Source organism: Stegodyphus dumicola, chromosome 5 (assembly GCF_044657685.1).
Source record: "Stegodyphus dumicola isolate Sdum_Otavi_A_Nest chromosome 5, ASM4465768v1".
NCBI classification, from domain to species: Eukaryota; Metazoa; Arthropoda; class Arachnida; order Araneae; family Eresidae; genus Stegodyphus; species Stegodyphus dumicola.
The window spans coordinates 98,369,632-98,396,464 of NC_140772.1; the positions used below are offsets into that span (position 1 = coordinate 98,369,632).

The 26,833-nt window shown below is 31.5% G+C and overlaps 1 protein-coding gene across 3 annotated transcripts; it reads right to left on the reverse strand.

The window, feature by feature from the left end:
- Positions 1 to 24,139, reverse strand: LOC118203180 (intraflagellar transport protein 22 homolog). Of its 3 annotated transcripts, none has more exons than XM_035375442.2 (6): positions 23,990 to 24,139; positions 19,294 to 19,376; positions 14,305 to 14,394; positions 5,877 to 5,975; positions 3,886 to 3,986; positions 1 to 1,472 (listed from the first exon to the last, which is right to left on the reverse strand). In XM_035375442.2, exons 1-6 carry the CDS (start codon positions 24,026 to 24,028, stop codon positions 1,414 to 1,416), a joined length of 471 nt encoding a protein of 156 aa, XP_035231333.1. In that variant the 5' UTR covers positions 24,029 to 24,139; the 3' UTR covers positions 1 to 1,413. The 3 variants fall into 3 exon arrangements, with proteins under 3 accessions (XP_035231333.1, XP_035231331.1, XP_035231332.1); XM_035375440.2 differs by having other exon boundaries at positions 1 to 1,476; positions 23,990 to 24,138; XM_035375441.2 differs by lacking the exon at positions 14,305 to 14,394 and having other exon boundaries at positions 1 to 1,476; positions 23,990 to 24,138.
- Positions 24,140 to 26,833: the final 2,694 nt, after the last annotated feature.

A 26,833-nucleotide genomic window follows, 5' to 3' on the forward strand; every position in this document is an offset into this window, starting at 1 on the left:
GAAGCTTTATGAAATTCTTTATTCACATTTAGAATACAAAATAAAAACCTGTAAACATCTGTGTATAATATTTACTATTTAATTATGCAAACTACTATAATCCAGAATAATATTTATATGAAATTCTAATGCTACCTTACAGCACATATAATAAAGAATGAATTTTGTTTTGAAAGTTATGACACATTTCCCTATTTCTCTATAAACTGTGACACGTAGAAAATTTGTAAATTATTCTTTAAAAATAATAATAATAATAAAATTTTTAAAATAAACTGTAAAAACCTAAAAAAAGCATTTTCTTTTACAAAATTTTCAGGTCAAGGCATTATTACTTCTAAATGGCATCATAAATTACATTTCCAAGTTTATGGAAAAAATGAACTTTTAGTATCAGTGTTTTTCTGTAAAACAGAATGTAAAATTTAATATATTCATACATTTCTACATAAGATTTTAATTATTTTTTAACTTTTCAAAAGTGTGTATGTAATAGTAAAAATAAGAATTTTACATATAATAAATTAATAATAATTTGATGTATAATAAATAAAGTAACATAACAGCATAGCATGAAAATAATGATCTTGATCTGCTCAACAAATAAAACAAAGAATTTGGGGTAAAAATAACAAACAAATAAAACACTTTGGGTAGAAATTAAATATCTTTATGTGAGTGCTATGAAATCAGATAGGAAACAAGTTATACTAGAAATACGAAATTAGACTGGGAAAAGAGATCAGTGTACAAAATACATAAAAGTTTGTGATTACTTCGTAAAGAACATTTTTAACTTCTATTGAGCACCCATTTTTTTTGGAAGCATAAGGAATTATAAAACATTGCACTATGCATTTATGGACATCCATGCCTTCTCTAGGATTTGAATTCGGACCCATTGGCATATTGGTTTTCCATACAACTATGCCAGTGATATAGCATATAAAAAATTGTATAAATACAATAAAAAATATTATATCTTACACTAAACCAAAATGGTATATGTCAATAAATATATATATGTGTGTGTGTGTGTTTGTAATGATTCAAGTTTTTAATTGTCCACCAGAGTACTAAAAATATTTATTTTTTGTTTATAATGTGAACTTATAAAATTGTATATAATGCAGTTTTTTGCATGATTATAAGTGAAATTTATCTTTTAATAATAATGACAAACTAAGAATATTATAAATGGTTTGGAGGCACATTTGATGAAATAATTTACATTATATTATGAAAAAAAATCAGAATATACATTATTAAGTGCTAAAAATTTTAATACGTTCATAGGTTTAGTGAATGCATTTAAAAAAGTTCAGTGCTGATTAAGAATGCTCAGTTCTTCTTGATCTCTTCTTTCACTAATATTGCTCAATAGACGCTGAAGAAAACTATTAAATTCTCTCCTTAATGCATTTCCATTTTCTTCAATATTTGTTTGTATCCATGTAATTCTTGAAAAAAGGCTGGCTAGATGAAATAAACTTTTCAGATACTTCCTTTGATAGAAAAAACTAATATGTAAACATATACATCATGTATTAAATACTTTCTTTTATACAATATAAATATATTAAATAATTCTTAAGAAATCTAATGAGTACCAGACCTTGTTACTGTAGAATGTTCTCAGCATGATTAAGTTTTAAAACCAGTGAAATGGATGCAACTTTGATGATATAAAACATTGCTTTAAAAAAAAAATCTGTTCTGCCTTTTGACTTCAGAGGGGAGGGAAAAAAGTTTTGAATATAGCTTAAAATGAACATCTCACTCAATTTCTGCATAATGCGAAAATGGAAAAGATACTCATTAGAGCTAGAAATGGTTACAATGTTTTTAACCCTTCAACTGGCAAATAATTTGACTGTTGTATCATAAAATTTATTTAAATTTTAAATCTTTCATTTTACATAGAAGGTATAAATACTTAGTTCTTCTTAAAAAATTACGGTGAAAAAACATGACAGTTTCACAAGTGCAGTAATATATTTTACATACAATGGAACCACATTATAATGAACTTCAAGGACCAAAAGTTTGGTTTGCTCTATCAGATCTTTTAAACAAGGAATGGATCATATAACAAAAGGTGCCCAAATTGATTGATAAATGATTAAAAAAAACTTCTTAGCAATGTAACATTTAACAAGAGAAATTAATATTAACCCTAATTTTAAAATCTTTTAAAGGTTAATTACAATTATTATTTTGTACGGTTACTAAATATCTTTTTTCTTTTTCAGTTTCACTATAATAATTTTATAGGCTAGATTGCTTAGTATAATAGTCCTGATTTAGACTGTCCATCCAGTTACAAATCTCTATCTAATTTATAATTAGCATTTGTTCAGCTTCCTTGAATGATCACCAATTTCATCAATTCTTCTTCAGCATCCTTACTTTAAGAATTTTCAAACTTTTCCCTTGTATCCAAATTTTTTTAATGAGAAGAAATTATCAAGTCTTGATTTCATAGTACCAACTGTAGATTTGGATAGATTGTATTCTGAGCAGATATCTATTTAGCTACATCCATTCTGTATTTTTTAATAACACTCACCTTATCTTCAATGCAGAATGATTTATGTTTACCACTCGGCATACAAGTGAATAAATGCAAACAAAAATTTCCAGAATACAGAGGTTTATAAATATGTGAAGTTTTGTCCTCCTGGGAAAGATAAAAAAGGAATATAATTTCATCATTAATCTATCCTATTCAGTGTCCAATAAAAATGCATTCATGTCCTCTAAGATGCATAGAGTTACAAAGTAAAGTTGCAATAGCCCTTACAGAGAATATCTTGCAAAAGATATAAATATAATCCCCCCCCCCATTCAGAAAATAAAATTTTCACAGCATTTTAAATACTGAAATAAAACAAACCAATAAGGCTAAAAAACTTCTATTCCCTGAAAGACAAATCACCTCTACAATCCCAATAACAGGCTAGTCACTACTTTCTCTTCCTTTCAATAGTGGAAATTTCAAAATTTCTATCAGTCTTGAATACAGCTCTCTGACAGCTCAATCAAAGAATTTGAACTAGATCACAGAATCCACTCAAACTCTTTGACTCGATGGTCATGAATACAATATGGTGGCTTGAGATATGTATAATGTGTGACCTGTTTCTCAAAAAACTAGGTTTTACACCTACCTTGCATAGTTTTTGTTTAAAAAGCAGAGAAAGAGGTGGTGAATGTAAAAAGAATCAATATAAAAAAACAGTAAAGTAAAGGTTCTTCTGCTAGCATCACATCAAAGGAATATGATTCTTAATATTCTAAATATGTATGACTTTGCAAGTTAGCAATTTTTCATTTAAAAACTTGCAAAATTCTGGAAAAAACAAGAAAAACTGAAAAAAGTTTAAGATAACCAAGAAATCCCTTGTATCCAGTTTTCATAGATTTGTAGACTCACTATAGCCATATAAAATAACATTAAGAGCATGGGAAATTGGACGGAACCAAAATGTTCATTCTACATATCCAGGTGTACATTATACACCGAGTTTGTTATAGCAAGGTTTGACTGCATATTATTTTGCTTTGAATTTTTTTTCAGAACAAGAGTAAAAGAAAACACTGTAATAAAATACTAACATTGAAAAATAATAATTAATAGTTTTTGAGATTTAAAGAAAACAATTTTATTCTTACTATTTATTCTACTTCTGGCTGTTTGCAGTAACCTGTAAACCTAAGAGTTCATGTACATGTTCTGTTAACACATCAGTTATTCCATTAAAAATTGTTGATATTGTCTACAGAATGTTTACAATATTTATAATTTATGTGTTCAGTATTTTCTTAATCATTTCAGATAAATATGCATATTTGTGTAAATATATACAAAAAACATTTACTTACAGAGTTCAGAAGAACGGGTTTCTGGCAAATTTGGTTTTCGATGACAGAACACAATACACTGACTATCCTTTAGCCCTTGAGCTTGGACAAAATTAGCATACCTAGTATATATTTGAAGTCATTATTAAAAATTTCAGAAAAGAAATTTTGATATTCTGTAATTGATTTAAACATAATTACAAAAAATATAACCAACAAACTAAAATGATGCAATGTTGCATTATAAGGAAATTTGACTATTCATAACATGAGAACTATACAAAGTGAAAATAACTTTTCCTATACATGAATGTCTACCAAATACACAATGCAATTAATTAAAATGAGCCACCCAGATGGCATAGTGATTAGAGCAGCCGACTGCAAAACCAAAGGGGCCCGCACTCAAATCCCAGAAAAGGCATGGGTGTATTTGTTTACCCCCTCATAGGAGGCAAAGGTGGCCCATCTATTAGGTGGCCCCATAATAAAGTGACAAATGTTTCTGGCCTTAATAGTGGCCAATGTCTGTGGACAGTTTGGGCTCGCCATTGAAAACAAAATAATAATTAAAATGGCATTTCAGATGCAAAACTTGTATAATATATCAAACTCTCATACTTATGTTTACAGCAAATAAATTTAAAAAATTTCTAATAGCAATATCTACATTTTTGCAATGTAAAATGATTGCACAGTGAAACACTCTAAATGACACTGGAATGGTATCTTAGGACCAAGCAATGCCAGCAAAAAAGCATTAAGAAGAAGATTGGGAAAAGAAATATTACATGAAACCAGGTGAAAATACATAATTGGCACCACTGAGTGGAACTGCCACGTATGATGCAGAAAATCACAGGTATTAGTTACACAGCACAAAGAACTATTGACTTTTGTAAATTTTGTTATATGATGTCAAAGTAACATATTACAATCAATGAATGCCACTTGTATAACTGGTGCCAATGGTTTTCTGCACCATAACATAGTCCACTATTATAATGTAAATTACATATATTTGATGCGAAAAAGTGAGTGTTGCTATTCAAAATTTGTTCTCTGTAACTATAACCCAGAACTCAGTTGTGAAAAGCAAACTTTGCCATTCTTATATCTTAAACCTCATTTCAATTTATTGAAGTGTGCAATCAAATGTGAGCCTCTAGTGAAATTTTATTATTTTATAGTCACCCATTATAACCAAACAGAGTTTCACATCTCAGTACTAGCTTTAGCAAAACTAAAAAATATTTCTTCTGAATTTTATTATTTTGTGCATTATTAATAGATCCATATATTTTTTTTAAATATTGGAAAGTTCTCTAGCATGACAGAAATTTTGCTGGCAAATCCATGCATTAAAACAATATTACCTATTTAAAAATCCTTGCTTAATTAAAACAAAATTTGCTTCTCTAACACAAAATAAAAATAAAATCACTCATATATTACTAATGCGAGTCATATCCAACACTTTTAAACAATGTAAAACTCTCTTTTAGTAAATATTATCTCTTTTAAAAATTAAGTAATTACCTTACTCTTTGCAGTTTTAACCTACAACTTCATTGTTAAATATAAGTATCATCTACTGATTTGTAGAATAGCATTAAATACAAACTGAGTTTTTTTCAGTAAACTAGAATTTCAACATGATTCCAAGCTATCAATAAATTATATATCCCACAATTGAGTATATCTACACATCAAGAAATAGAATTAATAATTCAAGCTCAAAAATGAAAGCAGAAAGATAAAATTAATCATTTTTTTAATTTCAAAAATCTGCTTCTCTTCTTTTTCTTGAGATAGAACATTATTAATCAACAGAAATAATTTTTACAACTATATGCAATTTTATACATTTGAAGATAGACGGTACATTTCTGCTAATATTATGAACAATTACATCAAAATATATTGTGCCAAACTAATCATAAACTACCAAAAACTAAGCCATTAGATGTAACTTATTAAGACAAAAATAAATTTAGAAAAAAATAACAGACCACATATCCATTTCTTTTCTAATGTTAGCAATATCTGCACTGTACACAAATATAACACCATTTGCATCTTTCATCAAAGCTGGCCAACAGTTTTCAAACCTGAAAGAAAAAATTAGGTAAAAGAGAGTTTGAAATTCCACTTCCCTACACATATGAATAATTACACAGATAAAACTATGAAGATTAGCAAATGACAATTTTTTGGTGTGTGTGTGTATATATATATATTAGAAATTCCAAAACTATTTATCCTTTGTTAATGTATCCTCTTTCTAAATTGTGGGAGTATGGAAAAGCATGCAAATAAATTAAAAGTTTCTGGACTTTGCATTAAAATTGCTAGGGATAAATATGTGAAGGGGAGAAATACATAAGTGTGAAGAAATTAACAAATACCTAATAATTTTTTTTATTTCATCAATTTTCATTAGTATTACAAGTCAGTTTTCCAATCCTTGATCCACTTATTTGTGGTATGTTTAAATTTCCAAGGAAACACGAAATGGTGTCAAAAAATGAAATATGTTGGTAAAAAATTGCTTGTTAAAAAGCTCCTCTTCTGAATGCTATTGAGAAGTTCTAAAGACACTTTCTATTTATCTGCAGACCCCTCCCCTAAAAATTATAATAAAGTATTGAGGCAAAGTAGTATGTCACCAAAATAACAATATGACAACCTACAATGTTGACAAAAAGTATTTATTTAGCAATCTAAGATATACATGTAGCAAATGTCTGTTTTGACCAGTGCACAATGTGGAAAGTGTGCAGAGCCAAGTTTGTGCAATTCTCAGTTTTTTTTTTTTTTTTTTTTTTTTTTTTTAAGTGAAAGCAGATTGCTGTGTATATGAGAACAAAGACATAAAAAAGGAGGCTTTCTTGAAAAAAGTAAGTGTTAATTACCGATGTTTCCTTTTTTTTTTTTCCGTTGTTTTTTAATTTTTATTTATTGACTGATTTGCTCTTGCATGAAATTGTGCCTCCATTTTGAAAATGGCTGTTATCTTTTGCAGATTTTTTGGCAAAAGAATTAGTTCTCAATGATTTTGCAACTTTCTGGTGGGGATTATTCAATAATCAGAAAGTAGCACTTTGAAGAATAAACTTAAGGTAGCTTCTGCTTAAGGTAGAAATCTAATGCTACTTCTTAAAAATGTCCCAGATAATGTCAGTGAGGCCAAATTAAAAAATGTGTTGAAAGAACAGAATCATTAATTAGATGAGTTAGAAGAAGTGCAAAGTCAAACAAAAGAGAGGTGAATTAAAAAGATTTACACATTGTCATTGAAATGAATTCAGCTTGTAAGAAACTACGTTTGAAGCCCTTAAGACTGAATTGGAATATGAGTAAGATAGAAGATTTTTGTTACCTTAAATCATTATTTTAAATGTTAGTCATACAATCATAGGGAAACTGAGTGCAGAAATTTTTTAATGAGTTTCAACTGTATTGGAGAACATAAGAGTTCAGAATGTGAACAGGATATTCAGATATGTGCTAATGGTACTTGATTTAACAAAAGAATTATGAATGCTAGCAAAAAAAAAAAAAAAAAAGTTAATGTTAATCAAAAGCTCTTTTTAATTGTTGTAATATACAGTTTTAAAAAAATGATTTATTTATCATACTTACTATGGTTAATATGTCTTTTCAGTCTTGTTATATAAAATTCCTAAGTGCGCTTACAGACATTCTTAATTAAAACAGGCATTCTTACTGGATCTATAGGCAAAGAGTTATTTCATATGCATCAAGGATTTCGAGGTGGTTTTCAAGAAAGGAAAGTAAACTGCAGGCTACTAAGGAAAGCTCAAAGAAGATATCTTTTAAGAATTGTCCATACCTAGAGAATTATTAGTTACCAGGTTCTTTTCATCATCTCTAGTTTTCCATCCTATTCAAATACTGAGTAATGCTGCAATAAAGTGGTGCACTTGCAGGCACTCCTCATCAAATGTTCTTGATCACAAGCTTTTGATTCCTTTTTTGCCACATTCTATTAACAGAAACCCTATACCAGTTGCTGTCTATTCCAATGCTATTCATAAAGAGTACCATTTGATTTCTTTTATTTACAGAATAGGTGAATAATAAAGATGGCTATGCTTTTGTTGTTTGCAGAGATAAACTAGAAAGAGACTTTTAACCATACAGAATTAGAGAAATGATTGCTCCATTTTCAGGCTGAATTACTATACTTAAATCTCACTGTGATGTGGATTCAAAATTTTTCTACCAGTTTTAAATCAATTCATGTTCTAATACATACTGATTCTCTTTCCTTGATGCAATTACTACAGTCGTATCCCAGAGAAACTTGTTTTCAAAATTCAAATTATTATTATTAAAACTTTGTAAAATGTTATTATCAAAATTCACTTCGCCTATGTACATGGACACTGTGAAAAATTCAGAAATATGAGGGCTGATGCTATAATGAATCTAACAATGAAAATTCATATTAATTTAAACATCAGTATTCTAGTTTTTCAGTGGAAGCTCTTTCACAGAAAAGATGCTATCTGTATCTGGAACAAAGAATATCTTGCCTCACCAAAAGTATAATAGGCAAAAAGGTTTCTCTCTTTACTTTTTCAAAGAATAAAAGTTTATCAGTTTTCAACAGATTTTTAAATTAATTCAAATTTTTCTCAGGATATAGCAATTTTAAAAGTGATTTGGACTTGCTTCAAGAGCTGTGTGTATCTGCAGTAAAGGCAATGAGGATGTCAGTCATATTCTGCTTGGGTGCATTCACACTTGTCTAGCAGAGGAAGATACTTTGGGCCACTTTACATAACCCATCTATAATTTAGCAACCAGTTTTTTCTGAAATTTTATAAATTAAAGAGACAATTTCCAGGTTTTTTAGGTGCGATCGTTTGAGTCACCGTGGTGGTGGGGCCGCAATTTATGTGCGAAACTTGCTACAGTCCTGTTTGATTAGCCAAGATAGAAACGACGGACATGAGATGGTCGCAGTCTCAGTGTACTTACCGCAATATGGTAATTTGAATTTCCTTTCATGTTATAATCCGCCCAGGAAACTACTGACGGAAAGTGTTCTTTCTAAACTTCTCTCTGACAATAATAAGTATATCCTAACGGGTGATCTCAACGCAAAGCACTCCGAGTGGGGGTGCCGTAAAACTAACCAAAATGGTAAGATCCTCTATGAATTTATAAATAATCACCCAGTTGCCCTGCATGTTACTGAGGAGTATACGTACAGACCACAGAACCCAAGAAATGCAGACCTTCTTGATATTCTTCTGACAAATACTTCAATCCCTATTTATACTGAAGTAAAGCACGAATTGAGCTCTGACCATATACCGGTCATTGCTTACCTAGGCACTACTAAAGAGGCAGAAAATGAAATGATCCACACGACTGACTGGAATAAGTTCCAGAAGTTTCTTAGTCAGAATCCGCCCATCTTTGATACTCTGAACTCGCGGAAAGATATAGATGATGCAGTTGATACCCTCACTGATTCAATCAATAATGCTATTGAAAATGCATCTAGACACGTGAGAAGAAATAATAACGCTGGCATTCTGCCACAGGAAATTAGAGAGATGATTAAGGACCGGAATAGGATGAGGAAAGCGTGGCACCTTACATGGAGCCCTCACGTTAAAAGAGATATGAACAAATCAAATAAATTAATTAAAAAGAAAATAGATGAGCATAAGAGAGATGGGAGGAAAAAATTCAGAATCTTAGTCCGAATGATGGCACCCTCTGGACGTTCATGCGTAACTTGAAAAGGCAGCGTACATGCAATAAGCCGATTTATACTGAAAACTCTGTTGCTCTCAATAATAAAGACAAATCGACGGTCCTTGCGGACCATTTAGAAGAGCAGTTCAGACCTAACATGACGCCCATGGACATTAATTTTGTCAATGAGGCATGCTACTTTGTTAGGGATTGGCTTAATGCCCACACTGCTAAGAGGTACATGGCCACTGCTAACTCCAGTAAGATCAAAGAAATCACAAAGAAGCTTAAAGTCAAAAAGGCCCCTGGCATAGACAGTATTAATAATCACGCACTTAGAAATCTGCCCTGCAATGTTGTGACAAAATTCACGAGTATTATCAATGCGTGTCTTAGTCAATGCTATTTTCCCACAAAATGGAAAATCGCAAAAGTTATTTTATTGCCTAAGCCCGGCAAGGATAACACTAAGCCAGATGGGTACAGGCCCATTAGCTTGCTTTCGGGACTAGGAAAGGTCTTTGAGAGATTAATCTACAGCAGATTGAAACACTATATTGAATTACTGCCTCGGGAACAATTTGGTTTCCGGAGAAAGCTTTCAACAACGAAGCAGCTGGTTCGGCTCGTCGAGTTTTGTGGGGATGCGCTTCACAAGAAACAAAATGTCGCCTTACTCATGCTAGATGTGGCGAAGGCATTCGACCGCGTCTGGCATGAGGGGCTTATTTATAAACTTATAAATCTCCCTATGGATAGAGAGCTGATTCAGCTAATTATGTCTTTCATCACTAATAGGAAATTCACTGTGGCTATTGGAAAGGACATCTCCAGTTTACGCACCACGAATGCAGGCGTCCCACAGGGGTCCATTTTAGGGCCCGTCCTGTATTTATTTTATGTTCATGACTTCCCTAGGGCTCACATTGGCAGAAATTACTTTCTTGGGTGCTATGCGGACGATACGGCATTAGCCGTAAAGTCCGCAAACGCACACCATGCAATCAAGAAATTACAGGAGCTTCTACCAGTGGTAGAAAAGTGGTGTACGACTTGGAGAATTGCTATTAATGCCAGCAAGTCGCAATTATTATTGATAAGGAGGAAAAATACACAGTTGACTATTAATAGCAAACTCTTCTTATTCTCTGAAGAGATTCCTAGAGTTAGTAAGGTGAAATATTTAGGAGTAATGCTAAATGAAAGATTAAAATGGGGAGATCATATAACAGAGGTCAGAAGAAAAATTTTCACTGTTGTAAATAGTCTCATCCCTATATTGGGTAATTATTCTAGCTTAGACCTCAGGAAAAAGAGGCTAGTTTATATCACGGCAATTAGGCCATTGATGACTTATGCGTCGCCGGCCTGGTGCACGGCTACCAAGGAGGATATAAAAAGACTTCAAATCATGCAAAACAAAGTCTTAAGGCTTATCACCCATGCTCACTTTTTTGTGAGAAATGCTACACTGCACTGTGACTTAAAACTGGACACTCTAGAAGAGCACCTGAATAAGATCAACAGGAAATTCTTCACGAAAGCTCTGAACTGTGACCATATGAGAAATTTTGATATCTTTACCTACGAAATACTGAATGAGGACGCCAAACTGCGCCCACTTGCGGCCCACCTTATCAGGGACCCGAACTTTCCCACCCAGTGCCCACCTGTAAATAATGTACCCAATGTGTTTATTAGCATTCTTAATTTTGTATCTTACTCATTTATTGTACTTCACATTCTACACTCATTTTATGACTCCCACTTAGTCACGCCTTTACCGGGCCGGTTAGTTGCTAGTGAGCTCTTGCGTTGCTGGTCTTCCTATTCTTTATCCGTCTTTCTCCTCCTTACTGCGGACATTATGTGAAGATAGTTCTATGTTATTGTGCTCATCCGGCATAAATTTGATTGAGCCAGATAAACTACTGATCTCAGTGGTATTCTGGCTATAAGTTATCAGTCAGTCAGTCAGTCCAAATTTCAATCTGAATTTATATTTTTAAGTTTTTAAATTTTCATTTTTATTTAATTAGTATTTAAATATCCCCCTTTTTTGAAGAATAGAAGCTCAAATTAGAGTTAACAAACCAAAAATATGTATATAAATATGTAAGATAAAAATATGTAAATCAAAATTATAATTTAAACTAACCCTTTAATTCTCCCTCTCTATTCTAAAAATTGTAATAACTTTTCTGAATTGCATCATTTCTAGATCATTCTACCTTGCATGGCCCTCGCAACCAAAACTTTTCTCTTAACAGCCTGACATAATATAAATGCACCACTTTCAGCTTTAACTTCTGTGCTGCTTGGTCGCCGTTTCGTTGTGCTTGCTTCCTATCGCAATAATATAAAAAATGTAGATGTTCTTGAATAGGCACAATTGCAGTGCCAAGTGAACTGGGGCCACAAATGTGAATTTAAATACAAAAGGAATTTAATCCAGCTTGACTTGTTCCTCTTCAATATGGGTCAATGCTTTAAGCATCAAGTATCTCCGCCATCTGCATTTCTGCATCTCAGTATTTTTACATCAGTATTTATAAATTTGCCTTTATTAACTCAAAAGTTTTTTAATTCAAAAGTTATAAGTCAATATTAGACAATCTGCATAAATTGTAGCAGTTTTGAAAAAAATGCAATTTTTTAAAAAGAAGAGCAAATGGTCTTAGTTAAAATGTAAGTTTGCAATCTCTATTGCATTCAGGTACTAACCATTTTTTACTTCAAAGAAAGTCGTACCCAAAGGTAGCACATGAAAAATTAAAAAATGGAAAGCATTACAATTTCAAATTAGCAAAAAAATAAATATTGATCTGCTCAGTTCAACGCTTCAAACAGAACTTATCAAGGGAAAAGTGTTTTGAAGCCCAGAACCTAGTTGACCAATGAGTTCCTAATACAAGTTTCGTTCCTCTGAGTCATTTGAGAAGCACAATCATAAATTTTGAATAAATTTCAATTTTATAAACCTTACAAAGGTTCTCAAATATCCAGACCCTTTCCCGACTTGCATTCGTATTTTTAAGGACATCAAAAGTTACAAAACTCAAGCATAAAATTAGCATACTAAAGTAGAAGTACAGTTAAACATTTTTTAAAAGTGGAATCAAAAAATAATAACAAAAGATGCAAAATACATAAAGATTAAAAAAAAAAAAAAAACCACCGCAAAAACATATTAGACAGCCTGAAATAAGGACAATTACAATGCGGACAGCCTGAAAAGGCCAAAGGAACTAAATTTCCAAAAATGGGCCAAAGGTCCATTTTTTTTTCATTTTTAATTTTCCATGTGCTACCTTTGGGTACAACTTCCTTTGAGGTAAAAAATGTTTAGGACCTGCATGCGATAGCGATTGCAAACTTACATTTTAACTAAGACCATTTGCTCTTCTTTTTATAAAATTATATAAATGTATATATAGAGATATGGAGATAGATAGATAGATTTGAGAACTGGGAGTTTGCTAGACCACAAAAGTGATAAATATCCTAGTATCAACAGTATTATGCAATGTAAAGTATCACAACAAAACACAATAGAGCATAGAAAACTAAAATAAAATTTTTAAAAATGTTTAAAATTTTTAAATATCAGAAACTTGGAAAAAAAAAACACCCATTCTTTTTGATACCCAAAGTCACAATACTAGTCTAGAAACTGTAAACTTGTGTACCCCTTTTCTTATTAAATTTTTCTCTTGAAAATCAACAGAAATAAATTATGTGATTTATATAAGTTCTGAGATTAAAAAGAAGTTACCAGACTAAAATGCACATGGGAATAAATGTACTAATACATATTCTACATTTCACTTACAAATATTATACTTAATAAATGTAATCCTTTTAAATTAGACAATAAACTTTGTTTTCTCTCTGCATTGGGAAAATGAAACTATAATATACGTTTCTAAATTGTATGCTGAGATAGCTAGAGGGAAACTACTGAGGAGAAATGTGTCAGTAAATATGATACATATTTAAAAATAAACTGCTGTTGTGCACATAATATATAGTTGCACATTTATATTGCAACTGTATATATAATCAGACATTTATTTATAAAATCCATCTTCAAGAGAATTTTAAAATAACTCTGAAATTTATCTAAAATGTTTCTTTTCACTAAAATCTTTCAATACAAATCCAAATTATATTTAAAAATTTCAATTATACTATACTGGCTGATAATTTATTATGGTATGTGTGAACTACATTACTCTGAAAGAATACTTTTGAAGGGGACTTTCTAAGATACACAGGACTGGATCTAGATTTGACAATATCTTAAACTATTTGAGATACGGAGCCCTTTATGATGGATAAGAGACATTTTTTTCTTAATACAGGATACAGTACGATTTTTAAAGGAGGGACCTAAGCTATATCTTGTGCAGCTTATATATAAATCTGGCACTGAAGATACAGGTGATAATAACAGACACAAATGATGATTAATCTGTATGTCATGTGTACAGAAAACATTAGAAGTTTTTAAGTTGTCAATCTGTATTAGAAATTAAAGAAAAAGGATCAAAATTGCTTGTGAGAAGTGAATAATATTGCATAAATATACAGCAGTTCAACTTACAATCATAGAAAATCATGTCAAATTTAACACCCTGATTTTTTTTTTTTTTCCATCAGCATGCAATACAGTATAATAACAATACAAAAAATACTGACTTTGTATCCCCACTACAGTCCCATAATTCAACTTCAGCTTTTGCTATCCTACCTCCGATATTTAAACTATCACTTTCAAATTCTAAAATCCTGAAATAATTCAAAAACTACATTTAAAAAAATTAATAAAATAACAAAATAACAAAAAAATGTGAAGAGAGAAGTCATTGTGATATTAAGAAAAACTTTTTTTAAAGATCCCAGCTTTTATGTAACATGGTTTAAAGATAAAGCAAAGAAAAAAAAAAAAAGAAATGTTTTAAAATTACAAAAAGGCTACATGTCAAAATATCATAGTAAAAATGAATAGTACATTAGTAAGTACAGCACCAAAATGATAAAACAGGTAACTTTCTCATTTATTATTATGATGAAAGACTAATTTAAAAAATTAATATAAAAAATGATGCTTACAACAGCAACAATAAACAAGTTAGATATCTGAGAGATAAAGTTTCTTATTATTAACCATTTTAATTATTAGTAACTATTTCTTTGTAATTTCTGAAGATTTTACATTTTTAAATAATATATAATTCTTGATATAGAATATCAATAGTCCTCTGATAGGCACAGATTTTTGGATATGTTCCAAAGACTTGTATTTAAACAACATTTCTTAGCTAACTTTGTATATTTACATATTTTAGTCTCAATTTTCATAAACATACATTCATTAAGATGACACTTACATTATTAAAGAAAGTAAGAAAGAAAACTATCTTAAATTAAAAGTTAATATATATCAAGTAACAAAAACAAAAAAATCTATGACCGAATAAGGCTGGCCAAGTCACTCAGACCTTGATACACATTTCAATAACAATTTCAATTACTGTACATTTTACTTTACTTTGTTATGTTCTGATTATACATACTCAAAAGCTGAGGAAAGTTACTGATGAGCCTATGCACTATGTTGCCATAAAGCATTTACGTGACAATCTACAATTCCACACTTGTTTCTTACAAATGTTTATATGACAACCCAGGTATGTGCTTTAGCATGCATATGTTTGAGTGGATTTACAGTTTCAAGATTCAACATTAATTTTTATGATTAGTGTTGCTTTTTGAATTGAGTACATTCATTTTTATTATAAAGAATCATAATGAAGCTGTGGAGTTTGCCCTTTTTATTTTCAATATCTTGGAGTGCACATTGAAGTTTCAACCACTCTTGGATGATCACAGCTGAAGTGCAATACCGAGTGTAGCAATTCTTTAATTTCTTTTTGGGTGTGTGTGTGTATGTGAAAACAGATTCCTGTATACATGGGGAGAACAACAACACAGAACAATTTACAGAAGGATTTTGAAGAAAATGTAAATGCTTTATTTTTTTAAATGAACGTAAAAAAATAAGCAGCACTGGATGTAGCATTGAAACAGAGATAAAGATACCCAAACAAATGTTTCTCACAAAAGTCGGCAACGAGTTCACAACTTTTCAGTGAGGGTGCAGGTTATTAGAAAGTACCTTTATTTTTTAAATTTCTTCTATAATTGTTCAGTATATTTTATAACAACTGTAATTTTCTGCAGCACACATTTTTACTTCTAATGTATTTAATTTTATTTCAAGCATTTATTGATTTAAAATAAACAACACATTGGTCTCATATTTTATGCATTGTTGGTAATACATGATCTGAAGATGTTAACAATATTGATGACATACAATTTTACAGTACAAAAATTTGGTGAGATATCTCAGTTGATCAGCGATTCAATCTTGGGGCCCGCTGTGATAAGGAAGTACCGAATAACTAGGCATTTAAAATACATGACAGGATGCAATGAATTAAAAGCACATGAAAAAACACAAATGTTTTAAACATAAATGATTTTTGAATACAAAAATTAGGAAAACAATTGACCACCTAAAATGCAGGATTATTCTTAATATTATTATAAAAAGGATTCAGTAAATACTATTTTCCTTTTATATTATATGAATCTAATAATCAAAATTATTTTTTATTGAACTAATTGTTTTAACATACATACAACTTCTTATAAGAAATGGTTGCTAAAAAATATTCTACTAGTTAGTTTTCCAATTCAATTATATTTCTGCTTCAATGTAAATTTAATCTAAAACATTATCTTAGACTGCCACTTCTAAATAACAATCTTTTATTTAAAAAAATATTTAAAAAAAAAACATTTAGAATTTCAGACTACCCAAATTGATTTATAGTTGAACAAACAGACAAACTTAAGTCTCGCATCTAATACACTTTAGTTTTTGAAACTGTGTGAGATGTGTCTCTGCTATTTCACATAAACTAAATTAGATCCTAGAATAGACCTGGCGAATTCTCACACAAGCATGAATAAATTATCGGCGCAGAAGAAGGGTGAAAATAACCTTTTATTTAATTCAAATAATTAACAGAAAGGCACAATCTTCATGCTTTACAATGGAACTGCCAACTTGCAGTGAAATTCAAATGTAGAATATAATTCAAGTCAAAAACTAAACTAAAATAGTGTTGGATTAGCACGTTAAATTTTACCTAACAGGTTGACTCGCAAAAACTTAATAGGCATGATGATAATTCAAAATGGCCAAGAGGCTTACTAGCGTAACAGCAAGATAGCAACGAAACGTGTGCTGGCTAGCGAAAACACACTCTGAATAAATTCAGAGGTTCACCCGTTTATATACTCACTTCACTTAACATTAAATTTACATCCTGGTGAGAAAATGTGAGAGGAAGTTGAGTAGTTCAGAAAAGATATCAAACTTAAAATAAATTTCTTATGCAAAATAAGGGAAACCCTACAATTGAACTCAAATATATTACAAATGAAACAGCAAAATACATAGTTACTCATTAAATTACTATATGTATTATGTTTTCTTCCAATTTAAACCATAGTTATAAATTTGTTAAGTAAAAGTGATTCATCAATAAACTTATTCCTTTCACTCAGAAATACGTATGAAAATATAAATTTAGTAAACTACAAATACCTACACTAGTTAAAAACACTACACTATTAGGCTTTAGTATAAAAATACATTTCACATTTTCCTTTAATATTATTACAATTTAATATTGGGTCACCCAAAGAGTTCTGTGCTTTTTAGATTCAAGCACATTTCCTTTTTATTATTTTGTTACTGTTAATAAGGCAGAACTTTGATCAAAGCAGATGTTTAAATACAGTCTTTTGAACTCGAATAATTTTACCAGGTATTGTGATATAATATTTTTTTTCTTTGCAGTATTAAAGAAGGAGAACTTCATTCACTTAAGAGTTCATTTTCAATACATAGGGGAATATGGTGGTCTAATTGATCATAAATTTTATGCTGTGTATGGAAAAAGTGTTCTTTCTGATAACATCGTTCAAAATTGGTTTGAAAACTTAAAGTACAGAAATTTCAACCTTGAAGATGATGTCTGTTCTGGATGACCACCCTCTATAAACAAGACTTACTAAAAGGAGCTCTAATTCAAAGTCCATGTGATGCAGTACTGGAATTATCAGAGAGACTTAATTTGCCAAACAAAAAGAAAAACAGTATATGATAATTTAAAGAAGACTAGGTATGTAAGCTGCCATGATGTACCAGTACAACCATACTATAATAGAGCAGAATATGCTTGCTTGAGTTTCAGCAGGCGATTCTTTGCTAAAAAATACAAAGAAGTTCCTTCTTTTTAAATGGCTGGTTAATGGAGATGAAAAGTAGTTATTATACAGTACAAAGTCCGTAATCCAGACGTTTATTATCCGGAATGATCTATAATCGGACCTCAAAGCCACAAACTTATGCATGTGCGTTTGATGTGCGCGTCCGTTATGCACACGCGTAAAGCCAGTAAAGTGTTTACCCATGCACGCTTCCTATAGTGAAGAAAGTAACAGAGAACGTTATTGCAAATGAAAAATTTTCGATTGACAAGTTAGTCGGCATTCTTGACACAGCAATTACAGGACTTGAACAGTGAAACTTTGTAACTGAACAAGAAATTATGTCTGTTTATAGAATTACACAAAAAATGAAGCAACTTAAACAACTTACATTGAAAGAAATGTTTACTAAAGTAAACAAATAAATATTAAGCTTTTTTTTTTTTTGTAAATTTTGATACCCTTTAGATAATAATTTCCCTTTATTTCATAAATTACAGTTTCATATTTTTAATTGTATTATTTCTGCATGCCACCTTACCTTATTTAAATTGATGATCTATAATCTGGAAAAACCAATAATCTGGAATCGCCGAAGTCCTGACGAGTCCGGATTACAGACTTTGTACTGTATAAATGTTACAAGAAAAAGGTGTTTGGATAAACCTAAAGAACTTCCTTCAGTAACATCAAGAAATAGGTTACATTCCAAACTACGTGTGGTGTGATTATGAAGTAATTGTACACTATGCATTGTTGTCGTTAAATCAGACAATAAATTCAGAAAAATATGTTTCCACATGGCAAATTTAAAAGTGAAGCAAAAGACCCGGAGCTGACCAGTTGCTGAGAGGTTTTCTTCTATCATAACAATGCTTGGCCTCCCATTTTAATGAATGTCAGATTATTTGAGTATGGATGAGAGAGATATTTGTGACATCCTGCCCCATATTCTCACTCAGATTTTCATCTCCTTAGCTCACTTCAAAATTCCCTGATCACTCTCGATTTGCACCCTTCATTTCATTTGCATCCTTCATTCATTGGATTTGCACCCTCCATTTCATTGAAGAGTGCGAAATAACACCTTAGCAAATTGTTAGCAAATAAACCTAATGACTGTTTTTAAAAAAAGGAATTTTTCAGCTATCAGAGAGATTGGTAAAAAGGTCATAGGACAAAATGGTGCTTATTGGATTTAATAAAATTTTATTTTTTTGTACAACTTCATTTATATTTATCATCAAAAACTCACAGAACTTTAAGGATGACCCAGTATTACACTTTATTACAGGCATAAATGATGTGCTCAACATTATTAAAAAAGATAAAGTTTACCTGACTCCTTGAGTAGGGTGGTAATCATTTGATATAGTTTCAGTTGCATCAGCCAAGAAATTTGATATCACAGTTTTGCCACACTAAAAGAAAATAGTTAAATGCATAAATGGGAGTAGGTCTATCAGCTATTTAACAATAAACTATTCTTTTACCCAGTTTCATATTTGAACTTCCTAACATGAAATCTTCCAGACATACTGTGAAGTTTTATTATTACATAGCATTTATAGTGCAGTAAATTTGCTTATCATAAATGAATTGATATCTTTGCTCTTAGGAATGGCTCCAAAAAACATTGATATAATCCAGATATTCTAGCAGAGTAGCAATGAACATAACTCTTTGCCCATGGTGCTGTCTTTTGCCAAGCAACACCAACAATAATATTAACAACAATATTCATTTTTTCCAGCAAATACAGATTACGATAATGCAGCAACAGTATCATCAAAACTTTTACTCTACTGTTTTACACACTTTAGATCATTAGAATGATCATAAGGTCATAAAAAATCAGAGAAACATTTGTAGGAAGAAGATAATATAAACAGAGTGACAGTAAATCTCCTAGTCAGAAAAAAGTAGTCATGCTGCTCAAAAGAATTAAACTTGCTAAGTTTAAAGAAATAATAACTTTTTTAGCATCACAACTCCTAATGTGCAAACATATTAGACAAATTATTTTTTTTAAATATTAGACAAAGCTAGTGTCACAGAAGAAAATTTTATTACTCATTTATTAACACTAAAACATAATCAAAAGAAAGCTTAGATTCAAATTAGCAGCAATGAAAACCAAAATCTAACATAGTTAATACTTACCATTAATATTACTTTAAATCAAATAATTTCAAAAGTTTAAATATGGTTCATTCTTATATACTACTCTGAAAAGTGAAGGATAAATTTTCTGCAATAAAATGATAAGGGTATCAAATAAGTTTTATAAAAGAAGTAAATGCTAAATGAATATATATGTGTGTGTGTGTGTGTGTGTGTGTGCAAAATATAAAAGAAAATAATTAAACTCAATTGGAGCTTTTAATTCATAAATTTTAATTATACACAGCTCCACTTGAACGATACACTTTGCACCATTTTGTGTCACGTTATGTCATTTTTATCCTGCAGTTTCTCCACACTGTGAAATCTTTAGCCCGATTGCTGCTCAAGATTAACATAAAGACTTTCCGACTACAAATATGAACACTGCTAGTAAAAGCATTCCTTTTTCTTGCCTACTGTTGCTTGAGTAAGCCATGTCTCTTACTTTTGTTTTCCTGTTCTATGCATTACTTTTTTGTTCTTGCTATTTTCTTGAATAAAGCATGCCTTTCATTTCACCTTCCTTCACTATTGTTTAAAATGTAAACTGAGTATATAGAAATTACGAGGTGAGTTTAGCATCCCTAGTGTGGCATTAGTTTAAGCAAAAATATATTTCTGAAGAAATTTTCCTGTTCAAAAAAAGACTGATATTTTAATAATCCAGTCAGTTGTGATTTTACCTCCTGTCATGTTTGCAGCAAATTTTCTTGATCATGAATGAAGATTGAATTGGTTTCATCTTCTAGAAGAACTACATCACATATATTGGGTCATATTAAAGGTCTCCACCCTTTTGGGGTACATTTTTTAACAGAAAATTTTTTATTGAAAATTAATTTTAATCAAGTACATATTGACAATTATTATCTGTGATCTTTTGCCATTTTTGGGTAGCTTCATAATTTCATCGGTGTAGAACTTCTGTCATTTGTCGTCGAAAAATTTGGACAAGTTATTTTCAGTGGCTCTTTGGTTGGCCAATTTTTTACCATCAAGAGAATTTTGCAAAGGCAGAAAAAAATGGAAGTCAGATGGTGCAAGGTTCGGGCTATATGGTGGATGCATCAAAACTTCCCAACGAAGTTCCATCAATTTGTTTCGAGTCATCAAAGATGTGTGTGGCAGCGTATTGTCATGATGGAATACCCTTTTTGTTTTGGCCAATTCTGGTCACTCTTTCTGTATTGTTTTGTTCAAAATGTCAAGTTGTGCACAGTACAGGGCTGAATTGATGATTTTGCCAGGTTGCAATTTATGTGGCACCCAAACACTGAGCTTCGTTTTATAACATGCTCTTTTCAAATGATTCCAAACTGTCATGTGGTTGATGTTTAGTGCTTCTGCTATTTCCTGACAGACTGCGTGTTGGTCTTGCTCCACCAGTTACACAATTTCATTGACCTTCTTCAGTGACTGGCGACCAGAGCGAGGTGCATCTTTGATATCCAAATTTCCGGAATAGAAATGAGCAAACAGCTCCTGGGTCCTTAGTTCATTCACAGCATTCAATTCACACACTTCACAAATTTTTTGGCATGTTTTTGCAGCTTTTTTACATTTTTTATAGTAAAAAAACATCATATAAATAACATATTACTTAAGATATTTCACTCATTTTCAAATTAATATAACTTTTTACACAAGCAACGAATTAGGAAACTTTTCACAAACAATGAAGCTGAATGTCACCTTTTAAGCACATGTTCATTTGAGACAATCGGGTGAGTGTTGCCGGATATATAAGCATCAACACCATCTAGTGGTAAAAAAAAAAAAAAATGCAGAGACTTTTTATATGACCCAATATGTGTGTGTGTGAGATATGTGACATGCCATTGGGTAATCGACAAGTAATAAAGAAATACAGTAAGACTCCTCTTAACCGCGGTTAGAGGTTTTTCTAAACCCCTGTTTTGGTTTAATGATTTTTTTATTTGAATTGTGGGATTCCTCGAAATTGCACGCAGTGTTAGGTCAAATAGCATCTATGTAAAGAAGGAAAGGTTCCATAGACATAATGTAAAGCAGTTTGCTATTACGCCACTGGAAAGAGAAGGGGAAATTTGCCAAGGGATTTGATGATGGAACCTGCCAGCGAGAATTTCCCCTCCACCATGTGTACAGGAAATTGAGGAACACGTGTTGAGAAGAAACGATCTCTGACAAAATGTTTCTTCCTTGATGTTTTGCGATAATTTAAATTCAGATTTTTATACATTTTTTGCTCAAAATAACTAATCCATTAATTCATTTACTTGCACGAAAAAATATTTTCTTTCCCTTTAATGTTTAAAAAATTTGAAACAACATTCGTTTTATGAATTCTTGATAAACATGACCTTCGACCCAAATTTTGACAGGAGTTCAAAGGCAAGACGGGGTGTTATGGATGCTTTATCCACTTTAATTAAGTCAATAAAAACTAATTTAAAAGTCAAACAACAAAAATCAGTTTAAGATCTGTAGAAAAGAGGATAAATTATATATTTAAAACAAGCGTTTTAAAATAGCAATGCCAATTGTAGTAAAAAGTTTCTATGGTATTCCTCCATTTTAAAATAATGTCAAGAGGAAACATTTCCCCATACTTTAACCTTTTAACTGTCATTCCCAAAATAATCTCGGGCACAGCACTGGTATTCCAAAATGTCACGCCCGAATATTACTCGAGCAAATTTTTTTTTTTTTTTTGAGTGCATGGTATTGTTATACCCGAATATATATCGTGAGAAGTTTATTTCGGCGTCAGTTCAACAGATGGCAGCATTTGACTGAAGGTTTCAATAGATAGAGTTCAAAGTGTGCAGCAATTTTTAAAAATTTTTTGACTTTGAGGCAAACATTTGATTTTTGGAATAAAAAAAAATTGACAATTTATGCACCCAATTCATCAAAATAACTTGACAGTTAAAAGGTTAAGGGGGGGAGGGAACTTCGCTGGGCCCGGAAACTACCTGGAATTCTTGATAACATAAACTAAATAATTTTCTATAGAAAGTCAGAAGCACCAGCATAACTTATTGTCTACATTTAAATTAAACAAGCTGCTCATCTCTTTTATAACAGTATTTTTATTTTTAAAGCAAGTAGTATCAATGTTTTTAAAATGTCTTATTAAGTTGTCTTTAGTTATTGAAAAATGGCGTTCTTCTGTTATTAGGAACGGATTCAGAAATGTATGTATATATGCATGTATGCAATAATGTATGTGTTCAAGCATGAGTATGTATATGCATGTACATATGTATGTGTTTGTACACATACTCACACATATATGCATATACATACATTTACACATCATACATACATTTCTGAATACAGTCCCTATAACAGAATACCAAAACCTAAGTATTTCTCATGTCTATAAAAATTTTACCACAGTCGAAATGATATCCCAACGGAAATACGATTTTTTGCTAGAAGTATCTAGTTCGTACGTATAAAGATCCAAAATTCTTCATTTGATTTTGGAATAGGATTATTTTACAGTGTTTCTAATAGCAAATTCTACCGAAATCAGATTTAAAAGAGTAAAAACATGAATACTAATCCAACAATCATTATAAGAACTTGAAAATAATAGGGAAAATATTAAATCTGAGGATTTATTTGAAGTACGCATAAAAATCTGACGTTTAAAAATTTGAACGCCGAGAAAAATATCCTACAATTGACGAAAATTAACGCAGAAATTCATGTACTAATAAACTATCTTACTTATAAGCAAAGCAGAGCATTCCAGATTACCCTTAGATAATGAACATATAACAAGCAAAGAATTTCTGAAACAATTTTTAATTCATTTTTTAAAACGTAACCTTCATTTTACATTTATATGTAAAAACTATGTGACTCATAGCTTTACCTCACAAGGTCCAATAACTAAAAGTTTCACTTTATACATTGCACATTACATCTGTCTCTAGAGAGTTTACATACCGGTTGCTATCGTTACCAGTGTTGCCAAATAAAGTTAATAAACAATGTGGCTAAAATTTTACAACTAAGAACTGATGAGTTTCAGAAAGCAATACTACCTTTTACTCTGCATTATGTGAAGACCATCAGTAAAACAAAATGAGCAGTGCGGACAAAATAAGACGAAAATATTAAGTCAAGTGGCTACCATCAGTAGACAAGAAGGTGATTTTCCAATGGAAGGTCAACTAGTTATAGAATAGAATAGTCTAATGAATAGAACAGTAAAAAATGTTAAGGAGGGGTTTGCACGGTACAGACAAACGCGAAATATGTACAGAAAAGTGCACCTGACGATAATGATTGAAAGTTTTCTTAAGAGTTGTATTTTGACGTCCAATAGTAGAAATGCAGATCGTTGTCCGCCATTTGATTACCAGTGCTTGCTTTGCTTGTAGGTGCTCTTTTTTGACTTGATTTTTAATTGTTTTAGCCATTTTTAATTATTTCTGTTGATTAACAGTGTATTATATACTAACTAATATTATATTAATTATAATTATGTTCTAATGCTTAAAGGTTAAGAATTCTAAAAAGATTTAAAATTCTTATAATCGGAGATTCACGCATAAAATAATTGAAAGAATATTTGTCTTCGAATGTACAGAATCATAAAGCTCATGTCTTTTCATTTACTGCGATTGTGAAAGACACGTGAAGCAACTTTTAGAGGCAACCTTTTTTATACATAATTTGGTATAAAACTTGTGTAATTTTATTATAATAAGTAAATTTCCGGTATAAAATCTGTTAACTATTTTTGATAGAACTAGTATTTCCTTTTTAATCTTGTCTGTTACTGCCATAGTCAAAACTGAATTTTTCTAATGTTTAATGATTTCAGTTTCAAATAGCTTTACAAAATTATTTTCAATTTTTATGGTCTAAGGATTTTATTATATTCAGTTTCCCTCTACAGACATTAGGTTATTTCGAAGCAGCAGCCATGAAAAATGAGCAATGCCCTCGTCGGGACTCGAACAACGGACCTTTCGAATTCACGTCGAGAGTGCTGACGACTACACTACGAAGGCATGCTAAGGAGGCAGGAGAAATACATTATATACTGCCCATTTTAAAGGGCGACTGGGGATTAGGGGCCCAGTCTCCAAATCCTGGTGGTGAAGTTCATCATTCACCACCTTTTTTAGTTCTGGCGCCACTGTAGAGCCATTAGGTATTTTTAAAGCAGAAGTCATGAAAAATTAGGAACGCCTTCACCGGGACTAGAACCATGGATCTCTCGAATACGCGTCGAGCCTGCTGACCATTACACTACGAAGGAATGCTAAGAAGGCGGGAGAAACACTTTATACCCTTATCTCTTCCAATGGCTTAAATTTTCTCGGAAATGATTTATATATTTTATTATTAAAGCAAGGGCTTACATTTTACTTTTGCAGTCAGGGGATGTTCCCATAAAACGCAATTAGCCAAATTTCGGATTTGTTAACATCAGAAGAGAGCGCATATGCGCCAGATCATGATAACCCTCACAAGTGTTTCAAACCCCACAAGGAATTTTCCTGAAGGACGGAAAGAGATATTTTCTGTTTACTTAGATATACGGAGCATTATGACCAAGTGCTGCTTACGGAAAATTTGCCCTGCAGTAACAAATGACGGTTTTATGTCTGCTCAAAAATATTATGAATGTATATTGACATCTGTATATTTTAATATAGTGAAGTGCGTTGCATAAAATCTAAAGTGTTATTGATAGACTATAAAGAACGAACTTCTTTAAACAATTTTATTGATGAGAGAACAGGATTGGAACAAATATCAAGCGACCTTTCTTTAAAACGAAATTCCAATGAACGTTTATCTTTCGAACAGTCTTTCTCTCATGCCATTTTACGAAAATTAAAACGTACAGAAATTAAAGGTAAGATAAAGAGGAAACATAAAGGAAGCTACACAACGTTGCACATTGTGTGCGGATCTAGATAATCCACGTGCCTATGGGTTTCAAGAGGCTGCTCATCATTGTCCTTTATGGTAAAACAGTTTCAGTCTATCAACTGAAATTCTTTTGACAGTTGCATTAACTTCAATGTCAAAATACTTTGGTGCTCGATTTTTGACAACATAAGGCCCAAGAAAAAGTGGTTGCGAAGATGAAGTGGCCGCATTATTGTAGACGTAAACATGTGAGCAATTCAAAAGGTCTTTGAAAACGATTACTGTCGTATTGCCATGGGTAGTCGTTGCAGAAGGTTTCATGTTGCGGATAATATTTTGTAGCCTTCGCATGAACTCTGAGTGTGTGACATTAGGGATCTGGTGATGAATTCTCCGGCTAAGAGGGGAGTTCTGTACAGAAGCTCCGCTGTTTCAGTGCAGAGCATAATCCGAGAATAACCAAAGGTAAAGCGTCTGCCCAAGATTTGCCTTGTTGATGATGTTTCAAGCTTGCCTTTATAATGCTGTGTTGTCGCTCATTGAATCCGTTCAATTGTGGATGGTTGCTCAAAGATGAGAAGAGTTGACTTTCAAACACATGTCCTTGATCAGAAGTAATACGCTGCGGTATTTCAAAATGAAAAACCACTTCTTACCAAATCATCTTGTATAGCATCAACTGTACAAAAATTTTTAAATATATGATTAACGGCAACAAACATTTCGCCCCTACCCCATATGTATTATAGTATTCTTTCAGAAGTTTTTCGTCTGTTTTCCAGGAGCATGTGGCATTTCTTTTCTAGGTCCGATGTTAACTGTCCAA